This window comes from Panthera onca, chromosome F1, assembly GCF_046562875.1.
Source record: "Panthera onca isolate mPanOnc1 chromosome F1, mPanOnc1 haplotype 2, whole genome shotgun sequence".
In the NCBI taxonomy this organism is placed as follows: Eukaryota; Metazoa; Chordata; class Mammalia; order Carnivora; family Felidae; genus Panthera; species Panthera onca.
This window is the reverse complement of record NC_138355.1, coordinates 67,391,753-67,418,972: the sequence shown is the minus strand read 5'-3', so window position 1 is coordinate 67,418,972 and position 27,220 is coordinate 67,391,753. Positions and strand designations below refer to the sequence as shown.

Below are 27,220 nucleotides of genomic sequence, written 5' to 3'. Positions count from 1 at the left end.
TCTGTTCCCCTCACCATTCAATGCCCTTCTCCCCTGTAACCCTGCCCCCACCCCAAAGCATTTGTCCCTGGTTCCTTCGGTCCCACTGTCTCTCCTTTCTCTTCCCAAGCTCTAGCAAGGCAGAGCCTCCAACGCCAGCACCCTTTTGTGCATATCCCAGACAACCGGAAGGGCTTCCTAAGCGGCGTGTGACCACGCAGGGTTGCAGGGCTTCCTCGGTTCAGAGACTTGAAACCCAGGTGCTTTGAGGTGCACCCATACCCCACACTTCATGCGGTGGGTCGCAGGGTAGGAGCGGGGAGGGTTAGGAAGCCTCCAGGGGAAAAGAGGCAAACAGATGGAAATGCCTGGGGACAGGCAGGTGGTTAGGCAGAGGCAGGCAGAACTATGCTCTTCAGAAGACCCTCCAACCCCCTAGGCCAGACACACTTCTGCTTGTGACTGCTGCAGCCATTGTGGGGGTGGGGGGGAGGGGACAACCACCTGGTCCCCTAGAGGCAGCTGAGAACTGAACATGTGATGCTTAGGGCTCCCTGAGGGCAGAACTGGGACCCAGGGATAAAAGCTCTGGGAATAAAAATTGGGCCCCCGCAGTAGCAATATCTCTCGGACAGAGGTCAAATGGACCGCTTTGGGAGGTAGTAAGATGCCATTGGAGGTATTCAAGGGGCTGGGACATCCTTGGTCAGAAATGCCGGGGAAGGAATTCAGGTATCAGAGAACCGGCCTGAGGTCCTAGAGTCCAACATGCCTGGATCGACACCTTCGTTATTACCTTTGTGGCCTTGGTCAAGATAGCTACTTCCTCAAGCCTCTGTTTCTTCATCTGCCCAATGGGATAGTGCACGACTTCATGGGACTAAAGGGAGGATTGAAGAAGACAAAAAAAAGCGGGCAAGCGCCTGGCACCTAATGGGCACGCAATACACGCCCACCCCCTTTCCTTTAAAGCAGGCGTGGGGGGGTGGGGTGGGGGGAATCGCTACACGAGACGCCCTGCAAGGTCTACTAGCCCCAAAGTATGGCTCTGAAATCCTTCCTGGTGGGTGGCACGGAAGGAAGGCATACAGCCTGGAGAGAGAAGGAAGTCCGCAGGAGGTAGATGAGGGAGGAGGAAGAAGGCGCTGAGGGTGGCCGGGAACCTTTCAGGAGGTCAGCCCTGCCAGTCCCCCCGGTCTCCCCTCGCCTGCCTCAGGAATGAGAGGGGAAAGCAGGACTCCGGGCCTACCAGGAGGTTCCCCATCCGCAGGGTGACGGAGGGGGGTGGGCAGCCCCTCCCAGCCCAGCCCAGCCCGACCGTCGGAGGTGGGAGGGAGGGACCGGGGAGGAGGGGCAGCAGCCTCCCGCCCGCGCCCCCGGCCGCGCGCCAGCCCCTCCGTGGAACCACAGCCACCACAATCTCGGGTCTTAACAGTCGCTTTATTGTGCTAACACCGCCGCTCGGGAGCTCAGACCTGACACGCAACCATCCAGTCCGGCCCCGGGGCCCTCCGCCTCGCCTGGGGACGCCGGGCCCCCGGCCTCGACCGCGCTCGGCGCTGCCCCCTACCCACCCCCCCGCCGTCCCCCCCACCCCCCGCCACCGCGCGCGGGCCCCGGGGGAGGCGCCGTGGGTCCCGGAGGCCCGGAGGCCCGGGCGGGCGCGGCGGGCGCGGGGCGGAGCGCGTCCCCAGCTGCGGGCGGGGAGCCCCGCGGCGCGCTCACACCAGGAGCCCGTCGGTGCGCTCCCGCCGCCCCTCGGCGCAGTCGGCGGGCTCCGCGCTCTTGACCTTGACGTAGACCGGGGAGGGGCCCGCTTCGCAGGCGGCGGCGGCGGCGGAGGCGGCGCAGGGCGCCAGGGCCACGTCCTCGGGGCCGCCGCAGGGCGGGGGCGCGTACTTGCGGCGCAGGGAGCGGCTGACGGTCTGCGTCGGGTACCCCAGCAGGTGGGTGACGCTGCGGCCGCGCCCGCCGGCCTTGCACCCGGGCGCCTCGGCGTCCTCTCTGTGGAAACAACAGGCGGGCGGGTGAGCGGGCTCCTCCGGGCGCGGCGTGGGCACGGCCTGGCCGGAGCGGGGGGCCGCCGGCAGCCTCTCGGCCCCGCGCCGCCCTCCGCCGACGCCTCGCCTCTCCCTCGGCCTCCGCCTGCTCTCCTCTGCCTCCTCCTGGCCGGCGACCCCACGCCGCACACGGGGCCCGTCCGCGAGCGTCCGCCAGCCCCCGGCGGGCAGCCCCACGGGCGCCCCCCGGCCCCTTCCGACGTGCGCACCCGTCCCCGAGACGGGGAGGGAGGCTCGGAGGCCCGGGAGGAGCCGCCTTCCCTGTCCTTCGCTCTCCTTAGCTAACACCAGCCTCGCCCTCGCCTTCTCCTCTCCTCGCCTCTGCCCCTCGACCTCCTTCTCCACCTTTGCCTCCTTCCCCGGGGCTTTGCGGTCATTAGCACTCCTAGGCTTGTTCTATGTTTATTTCTAGTCGGTTTCGAATATACCTTATTAGCACTATCCTTACTATTGACTCTTCTTAAATAAGCATGTCCAGAGTTGTCACCGGCGTGAAACAGGGCAAACGGGGGGGGGGGGGGGGGGGGAATACGGTCCCTGCCCTCCAGGAGCTTACAGTCTAGACAAGGTGCACAGAGAGGTGCATAGACAGGAGGGAAACGGAGGGCAGGGGAGCAGAGGTGAAGACTGGCGCGGGACGGGGAGAGAGGAGCCACGGCGGGTGGCAGGTCGACATGCTGCGGTCCCCGGCACTCCTGGCGATGGCCGGCAGGGTGGGGGTGGGGGTCCCGGCCGGCCCGGTGGCAGGCAGGGGTGAGGAGGGGCAGGGCGCCGGTCCCCTGCCGCTCGGCAGCATGCAGCATGCATCAGGTTTTACCTGATCTCACTAGCCAAGTCGCCGCAGGCCCCTCCGCCGACCCCGCCGCCGTTGCTGTAGCCGAAGGCACCGCGGGAGCCGCCGGCCCCGCCCCCGCAGCAGCAGCAGACGAGCCCCCAGATGCCCACCAGCAGACAGCCCAGCATGAGCAGGGAGCCCAGCACTGCGCCTATGATCATGCCTATGCGCCGGGAGTCTGTGGAGACAAGTGAAGACAGTCAGGCTTCCTGCAGCCCGGCAGGTGCCCCCTAACCGGGAAGTGTGGGGCCGGCCCTCTGTGGGGAAGAGAGCGAGGGTCCCAGCGGGTGTCGGGGCCCCGGGACACCCAGTGAGGAAGGATGAGGAGATGCCTGTGTCCCCCGCGGCTTCCCAGCCCTGATGGAAATGGGAAGGCAGAGCAGACAGCCCAGGCTCCTCCAGTCCCGCCCTCCCCGCCCCAGGGCCCCCAGGGCCGCTGCCACTGCACCCACCTGAGACCTTCACCTCCACCACGCACACACTGTAGCCCACGTGGTTGGCCACCGTGCACTGATAGAGCCCGTCATCCTCCCGGGAGATGTCCTTCAGCACCAGGTCGCCGTTGTTCAGGCCTGAAACTGAAAAAGCACCACAGGGCTGTGGCAAGGGCCCGGGGGCCACCCCAGCCTAGACCACTGCCGGTGGGGAGGGAAGGAGAGAAGGCGGATGCACCCATGCACACGCGCACACACACACACACACACACACACACCGGCCCACCCCACTCTCCCGATGACTCACTCCCCCGGTGGTGCTGAAACGGAGAGACGAGGCAGCCCCTCTCCCAGCAACGGGACGGAGACACCATTAATTCACTCTGCCACCTTGGGCAAATCTCTCCCCTCTCTGGACCTTGGTGTCCTTCTTTGTACAGTGAGGACAAGGTGAGACCAGAGGAATTCTCCAGGTCCCTCCAGCTCTGAGAGTCTCTGTTTGGCAGTGAGTACTGTCCAGCCTCCCGGTGGGCCTCAGCCCTCTGAGTCCCCCCCCCTCCCATGGCCCCGGGAAGGCAGGTGCTATCGCTCCCTCTCCCTCTGTGAGGCGCCCAAGGCACAGAGGGGTGCAGCCAGCCGCCTGAGGCTCACAGCGGGTCAGTGCAGCAGCCAGGACCCAGGCCTGGCTCTGTCGGCGTGTCCCCCCAAGGTCCCGCTGTTCGCTCAGACCCACCTTGGTTCAGGGAGCTGTGGAAGGACTCCTGGTAGGAGAGCTCCGAGTGGAAGCTGTGCTGAGAGTGGTAGGAACCGGCGCGGTAGGGGTGGGTGTGCCCGCTGATCTTGGCCCACTTGTAGGAGAGAGGCGGGGTGCCTCCGTTGGCAAAGCACTTGAGCACCACGTCGTTGCCGTGGGTCATGTGGCCCTCAGACCAGCACAGGGGCACCGCGGGCCGCGCTGCGGGGAACCGGGCAGGTGTGAGCCGGGGCCCGGCCGAGGGGCTCTGGAGCCTGGGTGGGGGAGTGGGGGGCGCCCGGAGGAGTCCGGCCATACCTTGGACAGTGACGATGACCTTCCGGCTGGCCATGGTGGTCTTCTTCACCCGACACTCGTAGGTGGCCGTGTCAGACACCTGCAGGTTCATGAGGTTGATGGAGGCGTCATACTGGCTGGGGTCTGAGGCTGCAAAGCGGACCCTCTGCTGCAGGTGGGGAAGGTTGCCATGATTGATCCTCTTGTCCTGGTAACTAAGGAACTGGGAAGAAAGAGAGGACACGGAAGCGGTGAGCCAGGCACGGCCAAGGAGGGCCACGTGGCTCGGTGGCCTCGGGCATTTCACCGAACTTCTCCGCGACTCCGCTTTCTCTGCTGAAAGATGCTGACGATGATACCTGACCCATTAACCTCCCAGTGAATGTGTGAGAGCACATGAGATCAGGCGCTTTGCAAAGCGTCGGAAAGTGTCGGGTCAGGCTGGGACCGTCCCGAGGCCTCCCCTGCCCTCCGGAGCAGGTGGGAGAAGGCCAACTAATGGTGATTTGTGATTACAGAGCCCGCGGGCCTGTCGCCTCATCCCTGGAGAGGCCACTGGGGACGTTCAAGGTCTTCATTTCCTTCTCTGCCCTCCTTTTCCCCTCAGGCTGGCCTACAGGTAGGGCAAGGGGAACCCTAAGCCCAGCACTCACCACATTCTCCCGGTGTGAGGGGTCTGAATTGACCTGCATCCACTCGATGTCCAGCCCATTGGGACCATAGTCCTCAGGGTCCAGGATGTAGGGGCAGCCCAGCCTCACATTGTCACCTTCTGCCAGGTACAGGATCTCCTGGCCATCCCCGTTGATCCGCACAGCAGACAGCAGTGCTAAGGGAGAGGCAGGGCAGGTGGGGGGAGGGGGGGAGAGAAGACCAGGGGGCGGGGGCAGTCAGCTTCTGCCCCTCTCTCTGCCATCCTGCATGGAACTGCCTGGGGAGGAGTGGCTGCTGTGTGTGTGTGCGCGCCTGTGCGTGTGTGTGTGTGTGTGTGTGTGCGTGTAAGCACGCGAAACGACCAGAGTTGAACGCTCCGATGGAAAATCCTGGCTCATTAAAAGATGCCTTTTTCTGGGCCAAGAGAGTGTTCCCGCGTGGAGACCGGAGGGTGGAAGCCATGGCCGCTGGGGTCCCTTTCCAGCCCCAGGAGTCGAAGACGTGACATGATTGCGGGTGTCTCTGCGTATGACACCTGCGTGTCTGTGGCTGTACCCTTGGGTGTGACCACGTGTGACTGGCTGTGTCAGGGCGCTGAGTGATCGCTCGTGCCTGTGCGCGATGGCAGGCAGCTGGGACCGGGAGCCTGGCTGCGTGGGTCTGGCGCTGCTCGTGGCCTGGGCCTGGGAATACGGCCACATGCATCCGTAGGACAGTCTGAGCCTTGTGTGATGACACATGGCATTCTGGATTTTGTGTCCGTCCCCCTGTGCCATCGAATGGCTCAGGCACAGCCGCCCACACATGCTGGCTCCAGTTGGGGCCCCTCCCACTGCTCACAGCCCTGGTTCCACTGAGTCAGCCCCACTAAGAAGCCAAGATCTGGAAGCTCAGGACCCAGCTCCTTGCCCTCCCTCCCCTGGAGCCCCAGGCAAACACTAGCCCCAACCGGTTGGACCCAGAGAGGAATACAGAGTGTGGGGAGTGGGGGGGGGGGCGCCCCGACCTTGGCAGGCAGGACAGGCAGGCTCCACCCCCCAGGCTCCTGCAGCCCTCCCTGCCCAGGCCCCTGGCCCGGCCTGGCTCACGCTCCGGCCCACCAGACAGCCAGCAAATCCCAGGAGTCCCAGCCCTGGTCTCGGCAACTCCGCTCTGCCCTTCTCCGGATCTCATCTCTCGGGGCCCGCGTCTCTGTTAGAGTGTCTCACACCTACGGTTTCACACGGTCACCGCCCCACATCGCCACACTTAACAGACCTTCAAAACGCAGACACATCTCTATGCGGGTCCCACTTTGCTACCCACACAGACACGCGTCTGCACGCACAGTGCGCCTTCATCCGGAAGGCACGCATCCCTGCCCACGGCGCCCTCCCCGTGCGCATCCGCTCAACACTACACGTCCCCGCAGAAGCTTGGTTCACTTCCAGAGGGCCAGCAGGGGCCTTTTTAACACCCCCAGACACCTCAGGCATCCCCCGCCCCCAACCCTGGCGGGGCCAGCAGCCCTAACCCCGCGGGCTCCAGGGTGACCCAGAGCAGGCGGGCCGGCCACGGGGCACTAGCGGATCGTGGGGACACCTCCTCCAGCCCCGGGCCAAGGGAGATGTGATCGGCTCTCCCGAGATAAGGATCCTGGCACTGACTGCCAGCTCCTGGGGCGCCAGGAGGCACACCAGGGATGAGCCAGAGCCCAGAGAGCTGAGGCTCCACCCTGGGAAGGGCTGCCGGGAGGGCTGTCCCCATACCCAGGGGGCTGGCCCAGCAGCCCAGCAGGAGGGTAGATCTGTAGGGGAGGGGGCTGGGGAAGGAGGGGACAGGCTGAATGAGAGCGCCTCCACCCTGCACTAGGCAGTGTCTTCCCTTGTCCCGGGCCAGGGAGCCTCACCCTAGCCTTTCAGTCTCTCCAGAAGCCTCTCGACCTCCACCCTGTCCGCGGGGCTCCAGCCTTTCCACACCCCTCACTCCTCGCTGTCTCACCTTGGTCCCTCTTGCTCCTGCACTGAGGAAGTCTTGCAGGGAGCATGAGACAAGAGAGGGAAGAGAGCCAAGGAGAGAGAGCTGGACAGGAGTCCCTGGAGAGAAGGAGGGAGGAAGGGGGCCAAGGCGACGCAGTGAGCCCCCTCCCGTCCCCCAGCCAAAGCACCAGGGACTGTGCGCCCCCTGTGGGCGTCCTTGGTGCGTTTCCCAGCTGCCTGCACAGCTCCTAACCCTCCCTCTGGAGGTGACAGAGCAGAGAGAGGGTGTTGGAGCATAGACACACGGAGTGCCGGTCTGTCCTGCCACACCCACGCCCCACACCACACACATGGACGTGTCCCGGCTCCCCAGACCACAGGTGGAGCTTCGTGAGGGGACCCTGCTGTCACCCTGCCAGTAATGCAGTCTCTCTCTCTCTCTCTGTCTCTCTCTCTCTCTCTGTCTCTCTCTCACACACACACACACACATGTGTGTGTGCATGAAGGCTGAAAATGCTCCCCGAGTTCCTCCCACAAACGCGCTCCTGCGAACCCAGACCCCAGGAGGGTCTCAGCCATTTCCAGCCATGCCCACACACAGGGGCTCCTGCTGGGACTTGCCCCAACAGGGGCAGGGGGCCACAGCGTCAACCTCTGAGCCCTGCCCTCGAGGTGTGCCCCCTCGGGGTGAGGGGGCTCTGGGAGGCGCCATCCCCACCGCCCCCCCCATCTCATCCTGGGGGGTGGCGCTACCCTGGAGCTCTCAGAGCACAGTCCGTCTCCTAGGGGGCGCTGTCTCCTCTCAAAGCAACTCCCTGCCCTTGGCTCTAGCCTGGGGGTGGGAGCGGGTCCTCCCAGGGGGAACAGCACACAGAGAGGAAAAGGGGCCTTTCCGGGGAGAGCCTCCCCGGCGACACCAGCCTCGCCGTGCGCCTGACACCCTGCCCCACCCCCAGATCCCCAGGCAAGCTCTCCAGGCAAGCCCTGCTCTCCGTGCACAGCGTGTGCGTGCACGTCCGAGCCCCACACGGCTCACAGGCACCGCGAAGATCCATCAAGGCCTGTGCCCCAAACCCTCGGGCACAGGGCCGTCTTGGCCATATCCACAGCCAGCTGGCAGCGGGGCCTCGGACCACCTCTGAGGCGCCGCTGCGGGCCCATTGTGGTCCCTTTCCCTGCCCTCCTGGCATCGCGTGGGTGTCCTTGCCGGATGCCCAGCCCCATACCTGGGCTCAGGCACACGAGCAGAAGGTGGAACGCTCCTCGGACTGCCATGTCTCTAGGCTTGGTGTTTCCTCCGCTTGGGCTGGGTGTCCCTGGGGCCAGCGGTGGTGGGTATGTGGGGACAGGTGGAGGGAGGGGGAGCGGAGGGCCCAGACACTGCCCGGGGTGGCAGTAAGGTGCAGTGAGTGCCGGGGCCACAGCCGGAGTTATTTCTATAGGAGGGAGGGGGCCTGGTCCCCGCCTTGGGGAGGAGCCCCGGGAGCCTTAATTATCGGGGTGACAGAGCGGCCTACCCAGGTATTACCCAGCCCTCACCCAAGCTCTTCCCTCTCCCGAGAGTGGCAAAGGGAGGCCGGCGGGACTTGTAATTAGGCACCTGTTAAGCTTCCACTTCCTCCTGGCCCCATGCTCGGGGTAACAACAGTCGCCTGGTTCTACAGCGTCCACAGAGCTCCCCTCACCACTCATTTGCTGCCTCCTTCCCCCGGGGAGACAGGGAAGCGGAAGGAGAGCCAGGCCTGGGGAGGAAAGGTGGCCAGGCTGGGAAGGGTTAACCCGGGGCCCAGGGACACAGGGGTCTGACCCAGCCTTTCCTGCAAGCTCATCTGTGACCCTGGGGGAACCCCCCCCCACCCCGGCCCTGGTTGAGGTCTGTGGGAAGGGGCAGCAGGAAAGGGGACTCGGGCTGGAAGGAAGGCCCAGGCAGATGAAAGAGCCCAGGAACGTCCAGCCGGCCTTCCCCTGAGGCCTCTGACCCTTCAAAGGGAGTCGGGTCTCCCCAGGGCTGAAAGAGGGAGGCGTGCATGGGCACAGGGGCTTCCCCTGGCTGCCCCTAGGGAGCTGTGGCGCCCACCCCTACCTGAGGTGAGGCCAGCCCCGAGCGCAGGGGGTTCCTGGGCGCGGGGGTGTTGGGGGCCACCGGAAAGACCAGGAAGGGGGCGTGCGTGCATCACGTCTCCGCCTGTGCACACCTTTCAGGGGTCACTTGGTGGCCTTGCTTCCAGGCACAGGAGGGGAGACTAGGCCCCTCGAGACCTGGACTGCTCACTGGGGTGACCTGGGAAGGTTGGAGCTGGGTGGGTAGGGGAGGAGGCAGAGCGAGAAGGCGGAAGACCAGCCCCCGGCTCGTTGGCCTAGGGGGTCCCAGGACCGCCCACCCGCGATGGTGGGGGTCAGGTCCTGCGCGGTCCCATTCAGCAGCTCAGCTCCCTCAGCGGGGCCGTCGCTGACAGGGGCCACAGGGAGGGCAGGGGTGAAGAGCCTTGGGGAGAGTTACGGGCCGCGGCCAGCTCAACGAGGAAGCGCGAGGAGTCCACGCGCCTCTGTGTTCCAAATGCCTCCACCACCCCCCTCAGCAATGACAGGGTGCTCTAGGGCCCGCCAGAGGTACCAACGAATATCTGTATTTCCTTGTTTATTTTGAGGTTTATGAGATTGCCCTGCACCCTCGGGAGAGCAAGGATCATTATCCCCCCTTTACAGATGGGGGGGAGGGATTCAGCCCACCTGCTGCTGCTGAGCCTGGCAAAGTGGGGGGACGCCCAGGCATCCTGACCCTCAACCCAGAGCGGTCCAAGGAAAGGGCTCGGTGGTCGTGTGGGTTAGTAAATGTACCCACGGGGTAGAAGCTTGGAAGGCCAGTGATGGGGGATGGGGGGGCGGAGAACCGGGGGGGCCAGGAAGAAGGGGGACTGCACGGCAAAGAGGAAAGCTGTGGCTCCATCAGGGTCAAGTGTAGGGCTGGTGGATTGGGTCCTGGCTGTTGGTTCATATCAGAGCCGGGGCGAAGGCTGGGTCGGGCGGTTGGGATCACCAATGAGCTCGAGGTCACCCTTGAGGAACTAGGGCTAGATTAGGCTAGAGTGACAGCGAGAGCTGAGGCTAGGCTGTGTGACCGGGGTCCGTGTCAGGATAAGGCGCGAGCGAGGGGTTCATTCACAGCCACGTGTGGTAATGCGGCTACGGCCAAACTGGAGGCTGGGCCGAGGCCGACTTAGGGTTGGGGTTCCAGTAGGTTGAGGCTGGGGTTTGTGGTTTCTGCGTTCGGGATTTGAGCTAGGGTGGGCTGTGGTTAGGGTCGGGACGTGCGTTAAGCGGGCCGCACGATTCATGGGGATGAGAAATGAAGTTTGACTTGAGACGCGGGAAGACTTCAGTCCCCATCTGCTAAAGGGCAGAGTGGCCAGCCTATCTATCCCTTGGCTCTGGGACAACACCAGCAGCGTCGTACCAACACGGATCAGTGTGTGAATTGAGGGTTCGGGAGGGGGTTCCAAATAGGCGTGAGCCCACCAGAAGCAACCTAGCCCCCTAACAAACGATCCCCCCCCCCCCGAGTCCTGCTCCACAGCCTAAGCCCGCCAGCAGTCAAGCTCCCCCAGCGACAGCTGGGGACCTGGTGCAGGAAGCTACCAGCAGGGAGTAGGGCTTGGGCTCCAAAGTGATCCAGAAGACAGGGCCCACCAGAGGCACTTTTACTGGGTCGGAGTGGGGGGTCCCAGGGGACGCGTGCTGGGGGAAACTGAGGACCTAGATACTCCTAGAAGAACAGCCACTTTTGAGGGCTCCACACCGGGGGCCCTCAGAGCCTCAAAAGGCAAGTCACATTGTTGTTCTCCTTTGACCCACTAAGGGCTAATTGCCACCTCCTTGCAGTTTGGGGCCCATAAATGAAGCTGACGGCCTTCCTGCCTTGTGCCCTGAGCCCTGCAGGGTTTGGAGGCTGGTGACGAGTGAGTGCACTGAGTGTCAGCTTGGTTTTCACAGCAGAGGCCCAGCCCCCTGGCTCTGAGACCAGCCCCAGCCCGTGTCTCTCTCTGGGCTCATCCTCAACAGAAGAAGAGAGGCCACTCCCAGGAGCCCCCCCACCCCCACCCCAACTCCTCCTCTCCCTTTCCCTCACCCAGTCTCCACCCCAAACATCCATCTTCCCACCCACTTTCTTTTCAGGTCTCAGAGAGGCCTGGACAGATCCAGGGGACTGTTGGGGTCTGTCTGTGCCCCGGGGAGAAAGAAGACGGTCGAGAGAGTCCGTGCTCAGCAAAGGGGCACAGAAACACATGTGGCATCCAAATGGCCCGTCAGAGGCTCCGAGGGGGAGAGAGGAGGCAGAGGGCCCAGGCTGCCATTTGTGGTCCAGCGAACCCTAGACGGGCCCCCCTTGCTTTTCCCTAAGAAATGCACAGTTCATTCAGCACAGGAGACGGGGCCTCCTTTGCGCACACCCGCCAGTTGGGGCTGTATTTGCTTCTCTCTTTTTTTTAATTTATTTGTTCCATCTTTTTTAATGTTTATTTATTTTCGAGAGAGAAAGAGAGGCAGAGCGTGAGCAGGGGAGGGGCAGAGAGAGGAGGAGATACAGAATCCCAAGCGGGCTCCAGGCTCCGAGCTGTCAGCACAGAGCTCAACGCAGGGCTCGAACTCACAAACTGCGAGATGGTGACCTGAGCCAAAGTCAGACGCTTAACCGACTGAGCCACCCAGGTGCCCCTTCTTCTCTTTTTTTTAATGTTTATTTATTTTGAGAGAAAGAGAGACAGTGAGCATGAGTGGGGGAGGGGAAGCGAGAGAGGGAGAGAGAGAATCCCAAGCAGGCTCTGCAACCATCAGCACAGAGTCGGATGCGGGGCTTGATCCCACGAACCGTGAGATCAGGACCTGAGCCAAAACCAAGAGTCAGATGCTTCACCAACTGAGCCCCCCAGGCGCCCTGATTATATTTGCTTCTGTCCTAAGACAGAAACAGAATCTCAAGACACAGGCTTAGAAAGGAGTGAACAGAGACACGGAGGAGGGAAGAGGCAGATCCAGGACCCAGAGAGGCCCAGAGGCTGCTTCTGAGATGAGGCGCAGCCCAGCCCCACGACGTCTTGGGGAAGGACAGGCAGAGGCCCCGGCCGGCCTCCCCTTCCTCCAAAGCCTTGCACAGCAATTTCACACAACCGCTGTGGGCCCGGACCTCCTGCCCTGCCCCCAGGTCCCCAGGCTCAAGCTGGAGCTCCCATCTCCCCAGGTCTGCAACCTGCCCCCTGCTAAGCTACACACACACACACACACACACATGCACAATCAGCAGGCCCTGACCCCTCTCCCAGGCCCCCGTGTAGACCCAGGCTCACCCCTACAACACCCAGGAAGTGGACAGCAGACCCCAAGAGTGAGCGTGCCAAGAAAACCCCCAGAGGAGACGGCCTGGACGACCATGGACGGACTGAGAGAGGGCATGACACGAGTCTGAGAGAGGGCAGACAGGTGCCCACGGGTGGTCACACAGAGGCAGGAAGCCCCTGCGGCTGATCCCTTTCGACAGCTCTCAGCAAGGGCTCGCGGTGGGAAGGCAGCCGGACCAGGCCACGGTGGGACCAGAAGAGTGGGGGGACGGGGTGGGGAGGCCCAGGTGACATGGGGAGACACTGCCGAGCTCAGACTAGGAACGGTTGGTCGGTGACAGAGAGAAGGCTGAGATCCATGGGTGGGCTCAGTTTCGGGAACTGGGCCAGGGCTCGGGGACCGAGGTCAGTGCTGCAGGGTCAGGGGTGGTGGGCAAGAGCTCCTGACCCCTGCGCCTCCCCGAGCCCCTGCTCAGGCCTCCCGAGGCTCCACGATTCCTGCCGGTCCTCCCAGGAGGAGGGGGGCTCCTGGGGGGGCCCAGATGTACCCAAATCCCTCCCATCAAGCGATGGCCCAGACTCACGGGAGCAAGCAGCACAGAGGGGTCCCCAGCCCCTAGCGGAGTGGCCTGCCCACTACTGTGTCAGCACGGCAAGGCAGGGGGTGGGAGTGGGGGGTTGAAGGTTAGGACCCGACATGCTGTCAACGGAACCGCCTGGAAAGAGTCTTTGAATTCCCGATGACAAACCGAAGAATTAAGAGACTCTGATGATAAGATGGGGCGCCTGGGTGGCTCCGTCGGTTGGGCGTCCGACTTCGGCTCAGGTCGTGATCTCACCGTCTGTGAGTTCGAGCCCCGCGTCGGGCTCTGTGCTGGCAGCTCGGAGCCTGGATCCTGCTGCGGATTCGGTGTCTCCCCCTCTCTCTGCCCCTCCCCCGCTCACGCTCTGTCCCTCTCTGTCTCTCAAAAATAAATAAAATGTTTTAAAAAAAATTTTTTTAAAAGAGACTCTGACGGTAAGAACTATGTCCACCTCAAGGAGGTCAACCGTATCCACCGGGCCTCTCATCCACTGGCAAGCGGGCTGGGCCCTGAGGAGGCCGCGATTAGCACAACTGGGTCTGGTGGGGACGGCAGCGAGGAAGGGGGTGCCAGCTTGCTCCCAGGGTCACGAGCTGTGGTGATGTGCGGCAAGCCCCCTCACCTGCTGGAAGTGACCTCTGAACAGCTCTGGGGGTGACCCGTGACGGGCCCGGGGCACCTCAAGCGGCCGGGGGAGCATTTCAGTCCCTGGGAAAGAAACCAGGGGTCGGTCCAGCAGGACGCAACTCAGAAGAGCAGAGCCAGGAGAGTCCGCTGATGGTTACTTTTGCCCCGAAGGGAAGAGCCTTGATGGCCAGATCTCTGGGGACCTTCTCCCCATTCCCGCAGAACATTCACCGGGGTTGGAGCCAGGCCTTCAGGATGGCCACAGAACTCAGACCGGTCGTCCGGGACCGCGTGCACATCTGTGTGCAGAGAGACCTTGGGATGGGTTCATTCATGCGTCCGGTGGGACTTCGGACTTTGAACTTATAGAAATAAAATTGCCTTTTGATTCTGCCGTGTGGATTCCCCCCAACACACACGGCGGACGGGTACTGTGGTCCCCCTGGGTGCCGGGGGGCCGCCCCTGGCCCGCCTGGCCTGCCTGGCACTTTCCAGGGAGGTTGTGGGGAAGCTGGCAGGGGCCGAGCAGGGCCGGGTGCCTGTCTGCCTCAGCCTTCCCCGCTAAGCCCGCCTGGCCCGCCCTCACTCTCCTCTCCCTGTTTGTTTCCGTTGCTGGGAGAGGGGAAGGCGGTGCCCGAGGGGTGGGGTTCAGGGGCAGCCGGGCCAGGGCTGGCTGGGACCATGGAAGTATTAACCGTCAGGAGAGCTAACTGCCCGGCCCAAGGGATAAAGGTTCCCTGCTCTCCCCCGCCCTCTCCTTCCAACAGCCCACCCCACCCCACAAAATGCTCCGAAGAGTCCTGTGTTTCCAGAATTTCGAATGCTTGCCCACATGGCTGCATGAGGTACCTGAAGGGGTGTGGTGTAAAAAGAGCCCGGACTTGTTTCGTGTGGTCCCGGCAGCCAGGCGGATGCAGAAAATGACACTCGGACCATCGGGGCTGACCTGAGACCGTTTGGGTTGCCTTTTGAGGTAATGAGCATCCTGTCTCTCAAGGTGTGCAAGCCCGAACTGTCCAATCGTTTGGTGAGAGGTTGCAAAAGGGATTCAAGCGCGAGAGGGTCTCTGCGGCCCCTTCCAGATTTGAGACTCTGATTTGGTGCTCACCCCACTAGCCCCGGAACCGTCTCTCCCCAGGGGCCATGCAGAAAAGCTCCTTAGCTCTGGGCACTTTCTCCCGCTCTCCGCTCCCACCCCCTGCCTTGACTCCTCTTTCCAGGAGTCTCCTGAGAAAGCCACCGAAAATCTCAACCCTATTCCTGTCCCAGCCTCAAAGTCGTCAAAAGGGCATTGGGGTGATGGGCACGCCTTGCCAAAGAGTGCATGCAGAGCACAAGGAAAATGCAGAACCGGCACCAGGACCGAGAGTGTCCCAGCAGGGAGGAAGCTTAGAGGGAAGGTCTGGCTGTGTAAAGCCAGGCAGATCAAGAACGACCTAGCCTCTCCTGGGACTCGACCTAGCCTCTCCTGGGACTCGAGATTTCTGTGATGTTGGAAATGAGCTTCTTCCGAGTAACCTTGGGTGATTTGCTGGAATACGTCCCAGAGTATGGGAGGGGGAGGAGAGGGGGAGAGGTCACCCTCTGGTCTGGAGTATTACCTGCCAGGCTCCCCCTCTGCAGGGGGAGCGGGCAGGATGGATAAGAGGGGGAAACAGTGAGGAACTTTGTGGCCTCCACACCTCGACTCCTTGTCTGAGACTCCAGCGTCTCCCCTCCACTGTCACCGAGGCGGCTGTCACCCTTTCTCACCCCAAAAGCCCTGTCTGGCTTTGAACTCTCTGAGCCCCTTTCATCCGAGCCGAATCAAAGTGCTTTTACTGAGACCAATTAATGTCTGGCGGTGACCCGAGTCACAGACGGGAATGCTGAGGCTTTGGGGGTGCCGAGGACATCCCAGCACCCCACTGAGTCAGGGACAGCCGGGCTTGGCCACCAGGGAAGGCTGCTGAGTCATGCAGCCGCCTCTCCGGCAGGTGCGGGGGGCTTGAGCCCGCCTCCCAGCCCCAGCAGAGGGTGACACAGAGGGCAGGTAGGGGTGCGGGGCCAGCCCAGAGCCGGGGGACATGTGCCCGCGCGACGGCCGCCTGCAGAGCTGATCCAGGGCTCTAAGGTGGAGCCCCACCCCTGGATTTGCCAGACTACACCCGCCCGGCCTGACCCTGCAAGGACCCGAAGACCCAAGGGGCAGAGGACAGGCAGTTGGGAAGATGCTCGGGAACCCAGACGATAGAGTCAGGAGCTGGAGCTTTGCTTTTCTCTTCTTTCTTTTTTGTTTTGTTTTGTTTTTTTGCATTTACGTCAACGAAGACGCACCAAACAACACTTCCCGATCTCCCAGCCCTGCTTCCGCACACGCTTCTGCCTCAGAGCAGAGGGCGGAATGCTAGAGCCTTCCCTGGGAGAAAGCACGCCCCCCCCCCCAAAGGCCCGATGTCTAGCTGGTTGTTCCTGAGCTGTGGGCCCCCCGCCCCCAAGTCCGAGGCAAGCCGTCAGGAATGCCCCACTTCTAGGAGCCGACTCGGGCCAGCCCTGACGCCTGCGGGAGCCTGTGCAGGGTGTCGAGGAATCCCAAGAGTAGCAACCAAGCCCGTCTTCCACATCACGGGCCGATTCCTGGATTCCTGGAGGGGAACGACTCCCAGACCGTCTGCACCCGCCCAGAGGTGGCCGTGTGCCCCCATCCCCGAAGCCAGGCCTTCATTCAGACCTGCCACCACCCCCCCACCCCCCCCCCCCCCCCCGCCGCGGGTCTAGGCCACGGCAAGATGGTCTCATTCTTAGGCCGCGGGAGCTGCCAGGCCCCGCACACCCGCGGTTTCACGAGCAGCAGTTGTGGTGAAATGCAGGCCATGCTTTAAGCCTGTGAACTCTGCCCGCTTCTCCGCACGGGGCCTCACAGGTCAGCAACGGGCCTGGAACACCCTTTCTTCCCGATCCGCACTCCGACAGGGCCCTTGCCTCCTTGGCCCTCAGATGGGTGACTCAGGAAGGGATCTGGGCAAACTCCAGGCACCCGAGGCCCTTTCTGGCTTTCCTGGCAAGAGGTTGCCCCGGCACGGGTAAGGGCTCACTGCCTGGTCCCCGCAGGTAGTAACCGCAGTTGAGGAGCCTGAGGAGCTAAACCACCACAGAAGGCGCCAGAATCCTCAGCGGCGTGCCCGTGAGGTCAGGGGGTGTCTCCCGTCCTGGGAGAGTACCACATCTTTCCAAGATGGGGGGGGTGCACTCAGGGCCACTGAGCAGGAAGGAGGGAGCCCCCCGCCCCAGCAGCTAGCCTGGGCAGGGTGGGGCAGGCAGAGACGGTGCCTGGGGAGGCTTCCCTGACGAAGACGAGGCACAGGGAGAAGCTTGCCTGCCCACTCTCCCTGGGCCCTATGAAAAGAGCACTCTTGCCCGAGGCCCTTATAACCTGGCGTTGCAAACACCCAGGACGCGCCCGGCACTGCCCTCTGCGTCCTCTCGTGCAGGGCCCATGGAGGGAAGCAAGCCTGGGCTGTGGATTCGAGGCCTAGAGCACCGAGGGGGCGGGCTGGAGCCTTCCCCACCCCCCTGGCATACAGAACGGGAAACGGCTCCACCCCTGGGCCACAGTTCTGCAGCCCACAAGGAGCCTGGTGAGCGGGGTCCTTCCAGAAAAGGCTGAGACTATTCTAGAGGCACAAGACATTTGGCGTGGAGCAGCCGAGGGAGGAGCAGGAGCAGACTGGCCAAGCGAGAAGCTTCCGGGAGGGTGGACCCAGGTCCGCTGCACCGGGTGCCTGGGGGGTACCCAGCCGAGGCAGGCGCTCAAGAAGCCTTTGAATGCGTGAATGAATCAGAGTGTTTGGGGGAAACGGAAGGCAAGCTGACTAACAGAGGCGACAGTGGCCTTGGGGAGCCCCAGCTGCCAGAGTTAGGAGAGAGCAGGTGATGGGGCAGCCGGGTCTGGGCAAGGCGCAGGACTCTGGGTGGGCCTGGGGGTCGACGGGTGTCCGTGTTGAGGCACTGCCTGGAGTGGAGAGGGCAGAGCAGGAGGGTGCAAACGCCACCCCCACCCCCCACCCCCCACCCCCGCCACAGGAGGTGGGGTCTGAGTCACAGGTGGGGGCCCAGCCTGGGTCCCTCCTGCCCCAGCCCCTCCCTGAGAGACAGCTCCAACCGCTGGCACTGAAATACCTCTAAACCAGATGTGGGACAGGGGCAGAGCAAGGCTGTGCTGAAGGAGGACACGAAGGCCACATCCCGGGGCCCCAAAAAGGCCAGAGGACACAGGGCGAAGGGCCCGAGAGGCTGGGAGGGACCACCTGCAGAGGGCACCTTCCGGTCCCCTGCCCCAGGCCCTCGCGCCGCCCTCGCCCTGGCTCCCGTTCAGTACCCTGCAGCAGACACAGCCCCCCGCCCCCAAGAAAGCTGAGCCGTTCCTTAAAGAAGTGGGATAAATTTAATCTGTACCTCTAAAATGTCTAGGCTAGTGGCAGTCATGGACGCCCAGAGACTGGGCAGAGCCTGTCCCCTTGCAGGCGTCCCCGGGGACACAGAGGCCCCCCTCAGTTCACAGAGGCTGCTGGCAGGATGTTGGCTCTGCGCTCGGCTTCCACACAGTATTTCTCAGGGAGGCCCGTGGCTCTGCAGGGGGCAGGGGGCGGGACAGGCGTGCGTGGGCCGTGGGACCAGACAGAAGCAGCAGGAAGCAGGCCCCGGTGGGGGTTCCAGGACCTGGGGGTCCGCGCCCCCCATCCCGGCTCCTACAATCCGTCCCCCAGACACGTTCCCGTCAGGGCTCCGGCCCCTGCCACGGATCCAGGAGGCCCCGGGCCCGGAACCTTCTGCGGCAGCCCCCCCCCCCCCCCTCCGGAGTCAGGACTCGCCCCGACTCCCGCACACCCCGTCCTTGGGAGAGGGGGGCACGGGGCGGGGCGCAGGGATCCGGGCGCACCTCAGCTCCTGGATCTTCTTCTTCTTGAGGTCATCGATGCGCTCGCGCCGCTTCTGGGCCTCCTCCTGGAGACGCCGGCCCTCCTCAAAGGTGGCGACGCGGTCCTGCACCTGCTTCTGCTGGTTCTCGCGCACTTGGCGCCGGAGCTCGTCCGCGTGCCGCAGGCGCCCCGCGGCCTTTTGCTCCGCCTCCAGCCGCTCCTTCTCGATCTGCTCTCTCTGAGCCCTGGAGGAGGGACACCGGTGCACCCCGGGAGCCTTCGGGAAGGGCTCCTCCGGTGGACATGCTTCAGAGACCGCAGCCCCGAACACTGCGGCCCTTTTCCGGGGCTCAGAGACCAGAGCTGCCCCCAGGCATGCGGCCCCCTCCTCAGCCAGGCCCGGCACCGCGGGCGGGCTCCGAAGGGCCCCGTGCGCGCTCTGGTTCTCCTCCATCACTGTTTTGAATTTTTTTTAATTTTTTTTAATGTTTATTTATTTTCGAGAGAGAGGGAGACAGACAAAGTGTGAGCAGGGGAGAAGCAGAGAGAGGGAGACACAGAATCCGAAGCAGGCTCCGGGCTCTGAGCTGTCGGCACAGAGCCCGACGCCGGGCGGAACCCACAAACCATGAGACCTGAGCCGAAATCGGACGCTTAACCGACTGAGCCACCCAGGCGCCCACTGTTTTGAAATTCTTAATACTTTTTGAACGAGAGATCCCGCATTCTTATATTTCACCAGGAGCTGACCTGTGCTCAGGGTTTCACCCACTGGAAGCTACTGTTCCAGCTCTTTCTGTCGTACAATGCAGAACTCGTCTCTGGCTTGTTCTAAGATAGTCTCTGTCTCTCTCCCTCCCTCCCTCCCTCCCTCCCTTCCTTCCCACAAACAATAACAATGACATTAACAAAACTGCAACGGGGATGCTTAGAAGTGACAAGGTCTGACACCTGTCGTGCAGGCTCTCGTATTTGCGGGAAGAAGGCGGGAGCTGGCCAAATTCCCCACAGGGGCCTCTTCACGAGGGGACTTTTACGGGCCCTGATTTCCCTGGCCAAGCAGCCAAGCAGCCTGTGTGGGCCAGACAGGCTCCGGAAAACTCAAAGGCACTGTGTTCACATCCCAGGGGGAGCGCGGTGCTAGGCCACCCTGAGCTATCATCTTAGTTCTTTCTTCTTTATTTTTATTAAATTGTTTTTTTAATGTTTATTTATTGAGAGACAGACAGACAGAGCATGAGCAGGGGAAGGGCAGAGAGAGAGAGAGAGAGAGAGAGAGAGAGGGAGACACAGAATCCGAAGCAGACTCCAGGCTCTGAGCCGTCAGCACAGAGCCCGACGTGGGGCTCGAACTCACGAACCTCGAGATCATGACCTGAGCTGAAGTCAGACACTTAACCAACGGAGCCACCCAGATGCCTCTTGACAGAATCAAAAACCAAAACAACATGTAAAATCATCTCAGGCAGGGATTCCTTACCTGCCCCCCTGCCCTGAGGGTACTCGTGTCCCCGACAAAGCTTCCAAAAGCACAAGTCACCTACTCATCTCCCCAGACCCACAACACACAGCATCGTCCCAACTCTGGGCACGTCCCTTACACCGGCGGGCACCTCCCAAACCCTGCACCTGCCACGGAGCCTCCCAGGCTGTCAGGAGACACGCGCTGGCTTCCTCACCCCTCTGTGTTTAGACTCCAAACCTCCACTGCTCAGACACATCTGTGACAGCAGGAAGCCTTGCCTCTTTGCCTCGCCCTTATTTTCCTAGACGGAGAATGGTTTTCTGTTGTTTTACATCCTGCGAGACAGGGTGGAAATGGGAAGCTGCATGTGTCACTGGAGATCCCCTGGGCTGGCAGGCAGTGGGAAATCTGAGTGGGGAAGAGCCTGGTCACTTCACGGGGTTAGGGCAGTGACCTTGGAGCCTGGGCCTCACCCCCGACCAGTTACATCAGAATCTGTGGAGGTGGAGCCCGGGGCCACAGTACTTGGTGAAAGCTCCAAGGCAATTCTCAGCACCACGGGGGAGGGTAGGTCAGCTCTCCCTGCCTAGTCGGTGAGCTGAGAGTCAAAGGCATCCCTCTGTCCGGAAGCAGGAAGCCCATGTAGAGGCCATCCACAAGGTCATGCTTTGAAGTAGGAAAAGTTGGATTGCTGGCTCCGGGCAGGGACATTCCTAGCACTGGAAGACACCTGGCCTGGTGGTCACGTGGCCCTGGAGACACCAGGTCTAGATGCTAACCCAGAACAGCAGGTGAGACCGAACATCTCCGAGAGGTTGGTCTCGCTTTAATAACTGGCTGGTGCATATGCTTCAGGCAAACAAAGCAAAGAAGGGACAAATGGGTCAGGGGCAGAAGGAGGACCTTAATTTCTTTCCATTAATATTTATTAGTGCCTGCTAAAGGCATGTGGCAGTGAGGGCAGGCATCTGAAAGGTAGTTTGGAGCCCAGGGGCAGAATCTTCGGGGCCATTAAGGAAGCTGCCTTCCTCGGCAGGCTTCGGAGACCACGGCATGACCCTTGAGGGCAGGCAAAGGCCACCGCGGCTGGGGGAGCAGGCGGGGGGGCCCCAGGGTCCAATAAAAGACCAGGACCCTGGCCCTGGCAAGGACAGAGATTCCTACAGATCTGCGCTGCCTCTGGCGGGGGGCCCTGGGGTCTGGCATGCAACTAATGGGGTCAATACCAAGGAGGACCTCTGGCACATAGACCAGGTAGACCAGAAGGCCGGGCCGCACCTCTCAGTCTCTACTCACCGGAGCACGATTTCTGTAATCTCGTATCCACACCCCCATCGCAATTCGGTTTGTTTCTTTGAAAGCTGCTGCTATCACAGAGTCCGAACCAGAGCAAGAAAGGAGTCACTCCTGGTGAGCCCAGAACACTTAGCCCAGGGGGTGGGGTCTGGTGGCGGCAGGTGACCCCGACTGATGCCAGAGCAGCCGTGACGGCTGGCGGCTCTGGGGGTGAACGACGGGCAGGGAGAGCGACAGTTGTGAACACTTCACTTCCACTTACAGGTGGGAATTATCGCGGAGACAAAAGACAACGAAAATAAAAGGATGACGAGCTGGCAGGAAAGACAGATGGATACAGGGGAGGTCAACCCAAGTAGGAGTTGCTCACATCCTTCCCACAGCGATGGCCAACGACAGTGTTTTGTTCACCTCCAATATGTCCCACGGCGGAGCCTTGAGTTTACGTGTTTGATACTGTTTATCAAATGAGTGGCAAAGACACCCCCGCCCCCCAGAGCTCTTCTCCAGTGACTCACAAGCTTGGTGTCCGAAGCTCTCTCTGTTCCTCGTAATCTCCTCCACCACCTGCTGCATCCTGACCCCTAGCCAGCGGGGGTACGTCGAGGCAGGGGAGGGCAGAGGGACCAGATGTATACTTTTACCTACGCCTTTAATCCTCCGGGATAAACAATCCAAACAACACCCAATTCTTTAGACACCTCCGGGTGCTGGTTTCCAAATCCCTAATCAGAAAATTCTTGGCTCCTGGGGCTCCTGGGTGGCTCAGCCGGTGGAGTGTCCAACTCTGGCTCAGGTCATGATCTTCACGGCTCGTGAGTTCGAGCCCCACGTCGGGCTCTATGCTGACGGCTCGGAGCCTGCTTCGGATTCTGGGTCTCCCTCTCTCTCTGCCCCTCCCCCTCTCAAGCTCTGTCTCTCTCTCAAAAATAAATAAACATTAAAAGTTCAAAAAAAAACAAAAACAAAAACCTCTTGGCTCCCCATTCTTGTCTTTGAAACATTTCAACTACCCATCCATTCAGAATGGCTCCACCGTCCCGGGCAAGAGGAGAGCACCTCTGTCTGTGCACCTGCCAGCAGGGTCCTCCCCCCAGTGCGGGCCATCCCTGCCACAGGCCAAGGAAAGGAAGCCGGGGTGCCCAGCCCCACCTACCGAAGAATCCTCTCGAAATCGTCCCGGTCCCGTTGCACCTGAACGGCCAGAGCGTGCTCCTTGAAAGCCACCTGTTCTAGCCGGCTCTGGCGCAGTTTGGCCTCTGTCTCCATCTTCTTCTGGGCGTTTTCCTTTTCCTTCCTGCGCCACTCCCTGTCCGCAGCCTCCTGGTTGCGCTTGGCCCGCAAGGCGTCCTGGGAAAGGAGAGGGTGGGGAGACCAGCGAGGGTGCAAACCGACCCCGAGACCCAGCGGGCACCTCAGGAAGACACCGGCTGCAGACTCCGACACGGCCTGCTTTGAGGCGTGGCGTGGATTTCTCTGGCAACAAGGTCATTGCAGGGAAGAGTACATGGAATCTCGTAGAACTTTCTGGTCCGCAGATACCCCGAGGGGTCACCTTGCCCTCCCTCGCCGCCACCCATCCCAATTCTTTCCTCCCCAGACCTCGAACACCTCCAGGCGGTCCTGCGATTGCCTCTCGTTTTAAAAACTGCTAATAATCGGGGCGGGCCTGGGTGGCTCTGTCGGTTAAGCGTCTGACTTCGGCTCCAGTCATGCTCTTGCGGTTCGCGGGTTCAAGCCCCGCATCGGGCTCCTGCTTCAGATTCTGTGTCTCCCTCTCTCTCTGCTCCTCCCCGCCCTCATCAGACCGTTCAAGTCTAGGTAACCTGCATCCCCTCTTCCGCACCTCTGCCCTCCAGGGTGGTTTCGCAGGCTGTCAAAGGGGGTAGTTAAGGGAGTGGCGGAGGCACAGGGGAGCCGAGACTGAGCGGGTACCTGCTGTGCCTGGTGATCCTGCGCCCTCTCCTGCATGGCCCTCAGCCGGGTGATCTCCTTCTCCTTCTCCCTCCGGATTCTCTCCTGCTCAGCCTCAAACTCTGCTTCTCGCGCCTGCCAGGAAGAAAAGGTCTCGTAGAGCAGCCCCCACCGCTGCAGCCTTGCAGAGACACGAAGCCCCCGCAACGGTCTGTCCGGGGTCTCCACTCCCTGACTGCTTTTCGGGTTGGACAAAACAAAGCTAGCAACGCACGCAGGCATCCCAAGCCCAGCCTTCACGCTCCATCCGCTGCGTCGCAGACCGTGTCCGAGGAGCAAGGCCAGTGGGCCGTCTCTCCAAGTACCAACTGCGACATCCTGTGTGTCGTGTAAAACGCAGCAGGTGGGGGTCCTTAGTCCCTGGGCACACGGCCAGCCACACTTCGGGCAGTCCTGCGGTGGCCAGCAGATACCCAAGGAGCGAACCATCAGAGTTGGCGCCCTTTGCCACTTCTCGGAAAGAACAGACATATCCCTACAATCTTCCCAAGCCCGGCTTCCCGACTAGCATTCTTGGGTAGTCATAAGACTAATGGCTTGGGTCGGGCGGAAACGTGATCCTCCCATAAAGAATGTTCCGTAGCCATCATTCTACCTGCCCAGGCTTCTGTGAAGCCCGGTGAGTTGCCCGCTTGTGAGTTGTGCACGGGGGGCTGTGTGTCAAGCTGGCCTCGGTTTCACCTCGCCCCAGATGGCAGGGCAGGGAACTCTGGAGACTTCCACAACCAGTCTCTGCCTTTAGCCCTAGAGGGGCAGCCCCGGCTGCAAGAACAGAGGCCCCTGTGAGGTGAGTCTTGTGACATGGGCTGTGGGCGTGCCCAAGCGCCCGACCGCTATGCCGGTCGCCAGCCTATCCCAGCTCTGCCCCCCTGTGTCCCTTCCACGTGTGAAGACCAGCCCTACTCTTCTCCTGCTCAGAAATCTCTGGTGACTTCCCCACCAGCCCAGGCCTCCAGCTCTGCTCAAGGTCCAAGGGGTCCCCAACAACCGCTCTCAGCTCCCCGTCACCTCACCACCTCATCTCTTGTCATGACGGCCACGGGCTCTGCAAACTGTCCACCAGCTCCCACACATGACCGGCTTATTACCACTACATCCACCCATTCGGGGAACCGGTGGCTGAGCTCCGCACAAAGTGCACGGCATTCCAGGTACGTTCGACCCGGTCTGCTGTTGGACACACAGCAAAGCATTCGGGGTATTTTGCATCAGTCAGTGACAAGGCTTACAAGGTGCTGTAATGGTTCAGTGAGACAACACCTGTAAAGCACTTCGCACAGAGCCCGTGCACAGACTGAGCTCCCGACGTACGGCAGCTCCGTGATCACTGTGATGCCCCAACCATCCCTGCCCCCAACCATCCCCGTCCACAACCATCCCCGTCCCCAACCATCCCTGCCCCAACCATCCCTGCCCCAACCATCCCCGTCCCCAACCATCCCTCACCCCAATCATCCCTATCCCCAACCATCCCTCACCCCAACCATCCCTGACCCCAACCATCCCTGCCCCCAATCATCCCTGCCCCCAATCATCCCTTGCCCCAACCATCCCTTGCCCCAACCATCCCTTGCCCCAACCATCCCTTGCCCCAACCATCCCTTGCCCCAACCATCCCTTGCCCCAACCATCCCTTACCCCAACCATCCCCGTCCCAACCATCCCCGACCCCAACCATCCCCGTCCCCAACCATCCCCGTCCCCAACCATCCCCGCCCCCAACCATCCCCGCCCCCAGCCATCCCCGCCCCCAGCCATCCCCGCCCCCAGCCATCCCCGTCCCCAGCCATCCCCGCCCCCAGCCATCCCCGTCCCCAGCCATCCCCGCCCCCAGCCATCCCCGTCCCCAACCATCCCCGTCCCCAACCATCCCCGACCCCAATCATCCCCGACCCCAACCATCCCTCACCCCAATCATCCCTGCCCCCAGCCATCCCTGCCCCCAGCCATCCCTTCCCCAAGCATCCCCGACCCCAACCATCCCCGCCCCCAACCATCCCCGCCCCCAACCATCCCCGCCCCCAACCATCCCCGCCCCCAACCATCCCCGACCCCAACCATCCCCGACCCCAACCATCCCCGACCCCAACCATCCCCGACCCCAACCATCCCTGCCCCCAACCATCCCTGCCCCCAACCACCCCTGTCCCCAACCATCCCTGTCCCCAACAATCCCTCACCCCAACCATCCCTGACCCCAATCATCCCTGCCCCAACCATCCCTGTCCCCAACCATCCCTGTCCCCAACCATCCCTGCCCCAACCATCCCTGTCCCCAACCATCCCTGTCCCCAACCATCCCTGTCCCCAACCATCCCTGCCCCCAACCATCCCTGTCCCCAACTATCCCTGACCCCAACCATCTCTGTCCCCAACCATCCCTCACCCCAACCATCCCCGTCCCCAACCATCTCTGCCCCCAACCTCTGTTCCTGCTGTTGCCTGCATCTCCTGGCATCTGATAAGCAAGCCAAAGCCAAACAATAAATAAATTAAAAAGCTTTGTTGAGCTTCATTTTCTGTGGCTTGCATTTGGAGCATACAGGTATATCCGATCCGCCATTTTCAGAACACGCCCGCGATGTCCCCCTGCCTGCCATCCCTGCTACAGGGAAGTAGGGCACGTTCTCTGTCACCACAGAGCCTCGGAACTAGCAGGAGGGGCACACACATGCAGCACTGAATGCCTTTCCTGCCACCTTCAGTCCTTCCTTCTCGTTTTACCTAACTCCACATTCGCTCCGTCTAAGCCAGGCTTAGAAGCTGTTTTCCACTCTCCACTCCTCACTGACCCTGGTCCCTCCGGTTCTCAGCCCGGCTCCTGAGTGAGCGCACATGGCGTGAGCGGCCTCTCCTGGATCCCCTGCTCTGCGCCACACCTGTGCTCGCGGCTTCCACAGCCACTGCGGGAGAGGGCTCTATTTTCTAACACCCAGGACGGGATGCCCAATGTAGGAATTTTCACAAGAAAGTTATGGGGCAGGTGACCCATGATTACTGGGGATATAATTATGCAGAGGCCACCAGGAATCCACAAAAACTTCACTTTCCCCGAGAGTTTTCATTTTGTTCCCTGCTTGTACCTGACCCTCATCCAACTTCTAATCAAAGGTGTTAACAAGGATATAACACCCTAAATTGGGTGTCCCTCGAGCCTACTCTCCGTTAATGAATAAGTGAACCGGCCAACATGAAGAGGAAAAGGAGCCAGGTCCTTGAATGAAGGACATCCATTTTGAAAGGGAGGCATGGCTGCCTGCGGTGAGTCCCCTTAGATCTCAGGCCGGCCTCTCCGTGTCGTAGATGTTTTGTTCGTGGCCACGAGCCCCGGGCCTCGGAAACCTACTATCTTCAGGGGCGCCTGGGTGGCTCAGTCCGTGGAGCGTCCAGCTTCGGCTCAGGTCACGATCTCGCGGTTCATGAGTTCGAGCCCCACGTCGGGCTCTGTGCTGACAGCACGGAGCCTGCTTCGGATGCTCTGCCCACCCCACCCCGCCCCACCCCTTCCCTGCTTGCGCCCAGAGGAAGAAAGAAAGAAACCTACCATCTTCTTCTTGGTGAACTCCATCACCATCTGGTCCGCCAGCTTCTCCTGAGCGAGCAGCTCTGCTTTCTGTTTCTGGTTTTCGTCGTTAATGCGCTTAATCTCGGCTTGCATCTTCAATTTTTCCTGGTGCCTTCGTTCCATGTCCTGAAGGAAGGAAGCCTCCAAGTGGAAGGGGGCAAGACCAGGAGACACTGGCACGTGGGGGCAGAGAGAGGCAGGGGGACGCGCGCCGTCTGTGGTCTAGCCAGACCCCTGGTCAAGGGGCCCTCCAGCGTCGCTGGTGACCCCTCGCAGCCCCTCTTTGCCGTCTGTACCCTCTTGGCTTGGTGGCGGTCCTGACACTCTTGATTTCTATACACTCTCAGGGAAGCAGAGGCTCTTAAAACTCTACCCGGCGGCTCCCATGTGTCCTGCGAAGTCCTACCCGCTGTTCCCGGGCTTTTCCCCTGCCTTCAATTTCCTTCTCTTAGGCAACCCCTAGCTTTTGGTCTCGACTCAATGGCGATGACCGAAATAATAAAGCGTTGCCCTCATTGAGTATGTTC

General features: G+C 61.7%; 2 protein-coding genes across 2 annotated transcripts in view; both read right to left on the bottom strand.

Moving 5' to 3' along the window:
• Positions 1-1,400: 1,400 nt before the first annotated feature.
• Positions 1,401-5,500, bottom strand: VSIG8 (V-set and immunoglobulin domain containing 8). Its single transcript, XM_060643235.3, has 7 exons — positions 5,401-5,500; positions 4,992-5,167; positions 4,360-4,561; positions 4,042-4,263; positions 3,327-3,452; positions 2,857-3,052; positions 1,401-1,983 (listed from the first exon to the last, which is right to left on the bottom strand). Exons 1-7 carry the CDS (start codon positions 5,498-5,500, stop codon positions 1,701-1,703), a joined length of 1,305 nt encoding a protein of 434 aa, XP_060499218.3. The 3' UTR covers positions 1,401-1,700.
• Positions 5,501-17,899: 12,399 nt separating this feature from the next.
• Positions 17,900-27,220, bottom strand: part of CFAP45 (cilia and flagella associated protein 45) — a 28,128-nt gene continuing 18,807 nt past the window's right edge. The window contains exons 8-12 of the mRNA XM_060644561.3: positions 26,673-26,819; positions 23,090-23,203; positions 22,311-22,504; positions 18,414-18,638; positions 17,900-18,103 (exon numbers count right to left, since the gene is read on the bottom strand). Coding sequence (XP_060500544.3) covers positions 18,025-18,103; positions 18,414-18,638; positions 22,311-22,504; positions 23,090-23,203; positions 26,673-26,819 — 759 coding nt within the window. The 3' untranslated portion in view covers positions 17,900-18,024. The remainder of the gene's footprint in view (positions 18,104-18,413; positions 18,639-22,310; positions 22,505-23,089; positions 23,204-26,672; positions 26,820-27,220) is intronic.